This window comes from Myotis brandtii, unplaced genomic scaffold (assembly GCF_000412655.1).
Source record: "Myotis brandtii unplaced genomic scaffold, ASM41265v1 scaffold8, whole genome shotgun sequence".
Classification (NCBI taxonomy): Eukaryota; Metazoa; Chordata; class Mammalia; order Chiroptera; family Vespertilionidae; genus Myotis; species Myotis brandtii.
The window spans coordinates 6,362,972-6,374,394 of NW_005371219.1; the positions used below are offsets into that span (position 1 = coordinate 6,362,972).

Here is an 11,423-nt window from a genome sequence, read left to right on the forward strand (position 1 = left end):
GAACAAGGGAGCAACCAGACAAATGACTTCAAAGGTACATAAAAAATATTTTCTTACTATTTACTTACTTATTTCTTACTATTAACAGCAAGAAATAATGCCAACCAATCCTATTCATTCTGTAACATCTTGATTATTAACTACTTTCCCCTCTTTTTATCATTACTAATATATGATACATCTTTTAATTCATACACAAAATGGAGACATAGAAAGCCTCCCACCTTCCAACAACAACAAAACCCACGGCTATGGTATGATAAACATAAGAAAACGCCTGAAAAAAAACCCAAAAACACAAAATCAAATAGGATCCACTACATATAGGCTTTTGCAACTTGTATTTTATGTAGCTTTTAAATATATACATTTCATTATGAAATATTTACAGCATACAGAAAATTATAGGAAGTCACCAACCAGCTTTGTCTAATCTTAACCTTTTGCAATATTTGCTTTAAATTTTTAAAAGTAAATCAAAGAGTGGAAGCCCCTTGTGTGGCCCCATTCTCTATTCCCCTCCCTCTCTTCATAGAAATAAACTACATCCTGAATTGGCTATGCATCATTTCCAGGCATGTTTTTATATTTTTACTACACAAGTATGTCCCAATAAAAGATATTTACCTTATGTTTTCAATTCTAAGATCATATTTTGTTCACATTATAATATCTCTAAAATTGAGATACATCTTACAATCCATAATAAAGCATTACATCACAACTTTATCTGCAGGTTTTCCCTTTTTCTTGGGGTACATAAAATAATGGTGCATCTAATACCATAGTGTTTTAGAGTCTATGAAACGTGGTAACACTGTTTTACACATATTAGACATTCTACAGCTTCATATTTTCACTCAATACTATATTCTTGATATGTACCAATGTTGTTACATGTATGTAACATCTTTAAATGTCTTAATTCACCATTATATACCATAGGATTAGGAGTCCACAGGATAAGGAGGAAATCCTATGCTTACTAGTGGAAACGGTAACCATTATGTTCAAATGTGTGTGCTTGACTAAAATAAAGCGGAGTAACAAACAAGATGGAAATAAGGGGTGGGGGGAGGAAGGAAAGAAGAAAAACAAAAGCTGCTTGCTTGATTTGTAAGGAGCTGGGGACAGCATACATCTGAATAACTAAACATGACAACTCAGGAATAAATATGATGACAGGAGGAACTGTTTTCAGGAAATCTGTGCTGTTGCTACTCCCGAGCCCAGCGGAGACGCAACCTGCTCGTGTCAGCCCAGCAGGCACCAAGACCACAGATCCTGCCTTTACAGAGCCAGCTCCTCTCACTAAAGTGGGCTGAACACCAGCATCAAGAGTGGGCAGGCTGCAGTGACGGAGACGGAGGAGAGACAAAGAAGTGGCATTTACACATCCTCAACTGAGACTGCAGCTTCGGTCTTTGTTTCTTCTGATTCTGCTCCTCCCTCTCCTGCCACTTCCCCTCATCTCTCCACTCCCCTCTCCTTACTCATTTACATTTCTCTTGCTAGTCTTTAGTTGAGGACGTCCATTTCAAAGACCTATGTCTACTGTCTGTCTGCCTGCTCTCCTACACACACACACACACACACACACACACGCCATAGTAACTCCTCAGTACTAGATTTTACTGGTGGTACATAAGAAAATTTCCATTACTGGTTCCTAAAACCAAACTCTGGTTTTAGCTTATGGGGTGTTAAAAAAGGCAAGAAAATGATAGAACTATAGCTCCTAATAACATTTTCTGTTCTCCTTCCATTTTTACTAAAAATACTTTGCTGGAGGCAGATTTTTTTTAAAGGGCATCCATAGGTGGGTTTGGGTTTTTTTGTTGTTTTTTTTTACAAATACACACTGAACCTTACATTTCAGAATCAGAGGACATATTGTGATTACTGTTATAGGAATGCATTATTCATTAATTCTTATATGTGTATTTTGCCTCTACCTCCGTTTAACCATAAGCCAATTGGGAAAAAATGATACTGCTTTCCTTATCTAATACCAGTTAACAGAGAAATGCCCATATCAAGCATATTTTTTATTGATTTTATAGAAAGGGGGGAGAGGGAGAGAGAGAGAGAGAAACATCGATATGAGAGAGAAACATTAATTGGTTGCCTCCCATACATACCTCAACTGGGATCAAATCCACAACCTAGGTATGTGCCCTGACCTGGAATTGAACCTGCAACCCTTTGGTACAGAGGACCAACGGAGCCATCTGGCCAGGGTTTAAGCATATTTTTTAAAGAAATAGAAGTATAACCAAATTAATTCACAAAAGTAACTGTAAAAGAAAAATAGAATTCCTAAATTAATTTATTAATAAACTTTATCTTTAACAAAGGTAATATTTTAAACTCTGGTGTATTATATTTAATATAGGGTAATAGAACCAAACAGCCCCAAGCCATTTCATTGCTTTGCTTTCTCCAAAACATTACTGTAAACCATAAAATCCACTGGTGTACTGGTGTTTGGAGCATTCTGCAACTAAATTTCCTGTTACCTGCTGATATATTTGAAGTGGTTTAAACATAAATTATTGGAACATTCTTTCAACTCTCAAATTTGATTAACTCACTTTCTGTCAAGTTATCCTAATTAAACTACAGTCTTCAGGCGTCAGGGTTACTGCTGCCAATTCTGCACAACCATTTGTTTAATGCACAATCTGCTCTAATAACCTCCAAGATGAAACTGCAAATATAAACCCTTTTTTATTTCTACTAATTAACTAGACACTGGAATGTGCCATGCCCTGTAATCTGTATTAATGTGTAAATAGAAGTTTTGCCTACTTCATATAAAGCATACAGAAAGAACTTATTCAACAAATAAATTTCTTCAGTGAAGGACTTCCATTGTTCAGAAAGTTCACTGAATGCCTACCATGTGCCAAGCACTGTGCTGGACAGTACAGATATCACTGTAAATATGACAGACATAGATAGCCCCTGCACATGGACCTTATATGTCTAGTAAGGTAAAGAGAAACTAACAAAGAATTAGAACTAATGCCACACCTGTGCCTTGCACAGCACCTGCCAAAGTTAAGCTCAGTATATACGATTATCAATACCTCCATTTCAAAAACACAAATACTGAATCCAGTAAAGGCCTATGTTGAATTTACAAAGCAGGAGTGATACTAAGGGAGGAAAAGAGATGGCAAAGTCATGTTCAGATTAAAATTGTAGTATAGCCCGGCCAGTGTGGCTCAATGGTTGAGCAGCAACCTATGAACCAGGAGCTCATGGTTCGATTCCCGGTCAAGGCACATGCCTGAGTTGCGGGTTCAATCCCCAGTGTGGAGCATACAGGAAGCAGCTGATGGAAGCAGCTCACTGATTCTCATCATTGATGTTTCTATTTCTCCCTCTCTCTTCCTCTCTGAAATCAATTTAAAAAAATGTACTATAAAAATAAAATTTAGTATAGTGACGATGGGCATGCAACATTGCCAATGTACTTAATGCCACTGAAATGCACACTTAAAATGGTTAAAATGGTAGGTTTTATGTTACATATATTTTACCACAATATTTAAAATAGCACCAAAAAATTGCATTCGGTTGTTAAATGTTTCATCAACTTCAGCAAAGACTTAAAACATATAAGTACTTCTAAGTCTCAGAATGGTGTATTAAAAGATGGAGAGAGGAGGAAGCCAGTGGGAAACTGACAGAAAACACGAAATGGCTTTGCTTCGATTCTCCTCTAGCCTCATATCAACTGTTCAGTTCACTTTCCCTGCTTACATATCAGGCTCAAAACAGTTGAGGGGGGAAAAGCCACAATCTTAGAAACTGGTTTCATTACAAATTCATGGTTTCCAATCTTGTTTGAGTTCTATCGACCCTTTTCCTTATCACTAATCAGCTCCCCAACCTTTGCCACTCTCTTCAAATCTGCTACTCAACCCCACAGGCCACACTTAACAGAGAGAAAACAAAGGCCGCCTCCTGATCCTCTCCAACCTACCTCCACTTGCTCTGGTCCTTACTGTCTTCTCTCCAGGCCCTAAACAGGTGGCACCTCTGGCAAACCCACCCCCACCTGCTGTGCTCGGGGTTTCCTCGTCCCAGATCTGCTCCTGAACCTTACTCCATCAATTAGCCACTTGGTAACTTGACCTGCTCCCTCTCCACAGGCTCCTTCGCCTGAAACTACTCCCGTCTTTAACAAATTAAATTATTACCCTCTCTTGACCCAGTTTTCCTCTAGCTTCCACCTTATTTCTCCCCTTAACGGCACTTCCTCACTCCTTAGCCTGTACCCACATCTCTACCTCCCATTCACTGCTCCATGGACCATCATGAGGCCCCACACCGTGCACGCCGAGGCCAAATAGTGTACACTGCAAGTCTTCAGTGAGTTCCCACTGACTGGTTTCAATCTTCAGTCTTTTATAAAAATAGGAAATCTCAGCCATGTTTGACTGTTGACTGGCAGTGCCACCAATCACCTCAGTGAAAAACTTGTCCTTCCAGAGTCCTCTCACTATTTCACCTCCTCATGTAGTCTCAATTTCTTTTAACTAAATATATATATACCAGAGGCCCTGTGCACAAATTTGTGCACAAGTTGGGGGTCCTTCAGGGTGGCCTGCGGAGATCGGGCCCCAGCTCTTGCACCCAGCCTCGCAGCCCCAGCTCGCGCACTCAGCCTTGCAGCCCCGCAGCCTCATCTGGCATCCCACCTTGGCCTGGCGCTGCCCCCTCACCTGCTTCACCATCTTGCCTGTGGGGCGATGAATCAGGGCCGGGCCCCCCCACCCAGCTCCCTCAGCGCTGGCCCCTGCTCACACCCGCCTTGACCTGGTGCCACCCGCTCACTGCTCCACCATCCCACTGAGGTCCAGCTCTTGTTGGGGCCCATTGGGGCCAGCAGTGCCTTCACCTGCCACCAGCTGCCAGCAACGTGTCATGTTCTGTGCTGCCCATGGGGACAATTTGCATATTAGGCTTTTATTATATAGGATAGTATTATCCTCTTGTGAAACTTAAAAATATAGAAAAGCATATAGAATAAAATTTAAATAATAATAAAGTGCACGAGAGAAGTGAAAATATATGTCCACACAAAGACTTGCACACAATGTTCCTAGCAGCACTATTTATAAAAAGCAAAAACAAGCCAAATGTCCATCAACATAAGGATTGATAAAAATTGTGGTAGACATACAACAGAATACTACTCAACAATAACAATGAATAAATTACCAAGACATGCAAAAACATGGGTGAATCTCAAAAGCATCATTCTGAGTAAAAGCTAGACATAAAAGAAAACATACTGTATTATTTTATTCCATTTACAGAAAATTTTACAAAAAGTAAAACTATAGTGACAGAAAGCAGGCCAATGGTTGCCAGCGGCTGAGGTATAGCAGAAGACTGACTGCAAAGAGCGACAAAGGAACATATTGAGGTGATGGGAAGGCTCTATATCATCGTGGTGCTGGTTACACGACTGTATACATTTGTCAGAACTCATCAAATTGTAGACTTAAAACTGGCACCAATTTTATTGTATATAGTTATCCCTAAATAAAGTTACTTTTAAAAATTAAAGTGGTTCTTTTTAAATGGGTCCTTATTAAGATTTCTAAATCTGCATTTGTTATCTAAATGTCCTAATTTATATTTTAGTTCTATGGTAATTCAATCCCACATATAGTATTGTTTCTCATAATGACACAAATCCTTCTCAGCCTCTCGGCTCTTCTGAAACCCGGGCCGGGAGGCCTCTAGGCTCCGCTGATCCCGGGGCCGGTAGGCCTCTCGGCTCTTCTGAAACCCGGGCCGGGAGGCCTCTAGGCTCCGCTGATCCCGGGGCCGGTAGGCCTCTCGGCTCTTCTGAAACCCGGGCCGGGAGGCCTCTAGGCTCCGCTGATCCCGGGGCCGGTAGGCCTCTCGGCTCTTCTGAAACCCGGGCCGGGAGGCCTCTAGGCTCCGCTGATCCCGGGGCCGGTAGGCCTCTCGGCTCTTCTGAAACCCGGGCCGGGAGGCCTCTAGGCTCCGCTGATCCCGGGGCCGGTAGGCCTCTCGGCTCTTCTGAAACCCGGGCCGGGAGGCCTCTAGGCTCCGCTGATCCCGGGGCCGGTAGGCCTCTCGGCTCTTCTGAAACCCGGGCCGGGAGGCCTCTAGGCTCCGCTGATCCCGGGGCCGGTAGGCCTCTCGGCTCTTCTGAAACCCGGGCCGGGAGGCCTCTAGGCTCCGCTGATCCCGGGGCCGGTAGGCCTCTCGGCTCTTCTGAAACCCGGGCCGGGAGGCCTCTAGGCTCCGCTGATCCCGGGGCCGGTAGGCCTCTCGGCTCTTCTGAAACCCGGGCCGGGAGGCCTCTAGGCTCCGCTGATCCCGGGGCCAGGAGGCCTCTTGGCTCTGCTGATCCCGGGGCCAGGAGGCCTCTCGGCTCCGCTGATCACGGCGCTGGGAGGCCTCTCGGCTCCGCTGATCCCAGGGCCGGGAGGCCTCTCAGTTCCGCTGATCCCAGGGCCCTGAGGCCTCTCGGCTCCGCTGATCCCGGGGCCTGGAGGCCTCTGGGCTCCACTGATCCCGGGGCCAGGAGGCCTCTTGGCTCCGCTGATCACGGGGCCGGGAGGCCTCTCTGCTCCGTGGCTTCAGGGCTGTTTGGCTTCGCTCTATGGCTTGGAGCCTGTGTATGCAGATTAACCACCATCTTTTAGCTTCTATAATTGAAACATTGTATCTTTTGGAGCTGTTGCTTCAGGTGCTCAGAGCCCCGCAGCTGCAGGCGGGAAAATTGGTTTCCTCTATCGCTGGGGCAACCAAGCATCTTGTTCTCAGCTGCCTGGCTGCAGGCGCCATCTTGGCTGACAGTTAATTTGCATATACTCTTGGGGCCCATTGGGGCCAGCAGTGCCTTCACCTGCCACCAGCTGCCAGCAACGTGTCATGTTCTGTGCTGCCCATGGGGACAATTTGCATATTAGGCTTTTATTATATAGGATAGTATTATCCTCTTGTGAAACTTAAAAATATAGAAAAGCATATAGAATAAAATTTAAATAATAATAAAGTGCACGAGAGAAGTGAAAATATATGTCCACACAAAGACTTGCACACAATGTTCCTAGCAGCACTATTTATAAAAAGCAAAAACAAGCCAAATGTCCATCAACATAAGGATTGATAAAAATTGTGGTAGACATACAACAGAATACTACTCAACAATAACAATGAATAAATTACCAAGGCATGCAAAAACATGGGTGAATCTCAAAAGCATCATTCTGAGTAAAAGCTAGACATAAAAGAAAACATACTGTATTATTTTATTCCATTTACAGAAAATTTTACAAAAAGTAAAACTATAGTGACAGAAAGCAGGCCAATGGTTGCCAGCGGCTGAGGTATAGCAGAAGACTGACTGCAAAGAGCGACAAAGGAACATATTGAGGTGATGGGAAGGCTCTATATCATCGTGGTGCTGGTTACACGACTGTATACATTTGTCAGAACTCATCAAATTGTAGACTTAAAACTGGCACCAATTTTATTGTATATAGTTATCCCTAAATAAAGTTACTTTTAAAAATTAAAGTGGTTCTTTTTAAATGGGTCCTTATTAAGATTTCTAAATCTGCATTTGTTATCTAAATGTCCTAATTTATATTTTAGTTCTATGGTAATTCAATCCCACATATAGTATTGTTTCTCATAATGACACAAATCCTTCTCAACTGATTGGAAACAATACATAGCAGGATTCTGTTTTATTTCCTACTATGTAAGCATGTGAATTCTGTTATTATCAAAATGACAATACTTTGATTGTGATAAATAAATTGTATTTATTTATCTAATTCTAGCTGCATAGCAATCTCATTTGCTCTCAAATACAAAGATGCGTTGGGAACCTCCTAAATGAAGACCTCAAGCTCCAAAAGATGAACACTGGCCTGCCTTTGAGACACTATAACCATGAGGAAAACACAGCAAGAACTTTTATTCCTTTGGGATTGAAATATCTTTTTATTTATTCCCATTCCCACACCTAGCACCTAATAAATACAGTACTTCAACAATGTTGACTGCTTCAAAATACTTATCTAATGCACAAATAAATGGAATTGCTGTTACCAAAAGACTCATTTCCTAAACAATCTATATTCAAACAAATTTTATAATGTTATTAACTTGCCTAATTTTAGTAACCAAAATACATACACAGGTCACAAGTCTTTACGTGTTAGGGCAGCCTACCTGAAAACCACAAGATAGTGTATTAATATATTTTCCCTGTTGTTCCGTATAGTTTCCAGAGTTAAAGAATGATCATACTACAATACAGAGAGAAAAAGCTGAAGGCAACTAGTTTCCATTCACTTATTATTAGACTTAGAAAAGCTAATCTAGTTTGACAGTTCTAACTGACTTGCTTTCCAAAAAACTCAAGGTATTTCCAACTAAATAGAATAATTATCCAAAGATTACTGACCAATGGTTAATTTATCCTCTTAAGTAACCATAAATAATAGGGATTACATTGCCTTGATATTTTTCCATAACCGGTTCTCAGTTGCCACCAGACACCAAAGTCATCATGATGAATTAGAGGAAGACAGATTAATTGGATTAAGCATTACTTTTACCCAATCTTTTTTCAAAATAAAATGCCTTTTAATTTAAGTGGATTAATATTTGTTTCCTAATCAAAGTTACAAAAAACATAGACAAAACTCATTATCATAGCATACACATAACAAATGAACTCTAAGTTACAGGAGACAGTGTGTTTTGAAGTGAATACCAAAAAACATGCATAGCTCTTCTGTAATTCCAGTCCTTTGGTATTAGCAAGTCTCTTTCTGCTGGGTGTGTTGGCATGGAATTTAAAAGACTATATGGCTTCTATTACTCAAATTCTGAGGGGGAAAAAATGGTTTAGTTAAACTTCCCTTTTTCTCTTCTTCCCATAATTATTAGATATCAAATGTACTTGTCAGCAAACCAGCACAACAGCAGACAGCATGGACAAAATACCGCCTTAAACCCTGACATTTGCTTTAATACAGACCTTGTAAATGAAGCCAAATGAGACTGAAAGACCAAACAGTTACTGGAAGGGTAAGGGTGTCTTGGCTTACAACATAAGGCAGACACCCTCTTCTTGCACAACTATCAATTCCCTCTTCATCCACCCCCTGCTTTTACTGGTTCTTCCTCCAGGGTCACTGCACTTCCAGCCCCTTCAGCTGGGCTTCAATCACCAGAGAGCAATTCAGGACCTGAGTGCTGAGAGTTTACAGCGTGGCACGTGAGTCAACACACACACCCACATAGCGACACGGTGCCAACCTGCTCAGTAACAGCAGTGTCTGACATATCTGTGTGCTTTGTACATCCAAAGCACTCAAACATTCCATTATCTTGAGTCTCACCAATAACACCGTGACAGGAAACTAAAGCAAAATACAACTGTGTGTAGCCAGGTAACTAGTTATTATCTGAATTAGAACGGACTCCATTTCCAGCCAGCCAGCACCACAAAAAAACAGACAGCACTTCCTCCGCCACCTGTCAAACCTCAGATGTCTAGTGTGAGTGTGCAACAGCAAGTCATGCTTCTTAACAAAGAGTACAACATCCCATCCTAGTCAAAAAAGAACTTAATTTCATTTATTTTAGTTTTCTAATAGCTTTCCTAGACAATTTTTTTAGTTTGTTCTTTCTAGACAATTTTTTAAGTGAGCCTACACTTAAACATGAGCTGTTTTCATTATGAATTGTGAATGAAGTAGCTGACTCAGTTACTAAATGCTGTGAAGTCTGATCTACAAGATAACATCATCTGCCTGTTGAATGAGTTTTCCACTGTCAATACATTTAAATTAGAAGTACAGTGGGGCCTTGACTTACGAGGGTCCCGACTAACGAGTTTTTTGAGATAAAGCCATCTCTCGGCCGATTTTTTGCTTTGAGTTGCGAGCTAAAATTCGGGTTACGAGCCAGCTTCAGATATCCCACCGCTAGTTGGCGCAGCGAACGTCACAGTGAACACCACAACATCAGCCCAGCATCATGTGTCTCACTAGTTCACTATTGATTTGACATACGAGTAATTTGAGTTACGAGCTCCGTCACGGAACGAATTAAACTCGTAAGTCAAGGCCCCACTGTACATAAATTAATTGAAACTATTCTAAGCTATTTTCACAATCTCTTGGCCTAGAACTTCATAAAAATAAGACTTACAGGCCAGCCAGGCTGGCACGGCTCAGTGAGTGAGCATCGACCTATGAACCAGGAGGTCACGGTTTGATTCCCGGTCAGGGCACATGCCTGGGTTATGGACTCAGTCACCAATGTGGGGCATGCGTGAGGCAGCCAATCAATGATTCTCTCCCATCATTGATGTTTCTATCTCTCTCTCCCTCTCCTTTCCTCTCTGAAATCAATAAAAATATAAAAAATAAAATTATAGTCTCTCTTTAAAAAAAAAAAAGACTTACAGACTGGCTTAATTACATCATGAATGAAAGAAACCATAAATGCCAATGGTCTCAGAGGTCCCATTAAATTAAAGGGGGAAAAATGACTAAGTTTTAGTACTAAGTGTTGGAAATACTTACAACCATGATAGTAAAAATGCAATACTTCCTTTGGAAAACTGTAAATCTGAATTAGAAAAATCTAAATGTTGGAAAGACTTCTTAAGGAATGAAGTTTTGTTACTTACAAATAAGATTATTTCAGTGGAAACTAACTAAACTACCAGAAGCAGCCACCAAGTCTGCTTGAAACAAAATTTCTGTTTTCTACTATGACAGTGGTTCTCAACCTCCTGGCCCTTTAAATACAGTTCCTCATGTTGTGACCCAACCATAAAGTTATTTTCGTTGCTACTTCATAACTGTAATGTTGCTACTGTTATGAATCGTAATGTAAATATCTGATATGCAGGATGGTCTTAGCGACCCCTGTGAAAGGGTCGTTCGACTGCCAAAGGGGTTTCGACCCACAGGTTGAGAACCGCTGTACTATGACATCTTGTTCCTCTTAGAGACACACACTCTTCCCAAAGCTCTACCTCTGGCCTCAGCTTCACTCTGAGGCTCCAGGTTCACATTTCCAGTTACCTGTTTGACATCAACCTCTGATGTTCTGCAGGCATTTAACAGTCACATATCTGACATCTGAGCCAGCCTTTCCCTGCCCACCCCTCCTCCTCAGGGCCCAGTAGCCTATCCCTGGCACCACCTGTCACTGTCTACATAATCTGTAGGGCACAGCACAACATGAAAACGTGGGGCCTCCCAGTTCAAAAATTATTCAGACGCAATCTCCAGACACAGGCCTCATCTGTTTCTGTGTCACTGTCCACAACCATCATTTGCCAAAATTCCTTCAGTCCATTTTGAAACGTCTCACATCTGTCCCTTCTT

General features: G+C 41.6%; 1 protein-coding gene across 1 annotated transcript in view; it reads right to left on the minus strand.

Annotated features, from left to right (window-relative positions):
• Nucleotides 1-11,156, minus strand: part of SLC16A10 (solute carrier family 16 (aromatic amino acid transporter), member 10) — a gene marked incomplete at its 5' end in the record, with an annotated part of 75,118 nt that extends 63,962 nt beyond the window's left edge. Inside the window, one exon of the mRNA XM_014531272.1 lies at nucleotides 11,069-11,156. Coding sequence (XP_014386758.1) covers nucleotides 11,069-11,156 — 88 coding nt within the window. The remainder of the gene's footprint in view (nucleotides 1-11,068) is intronic.
• Between the last annotated feature and the right edge of the window lie 267 nt (nucleotides 11,157-11,423).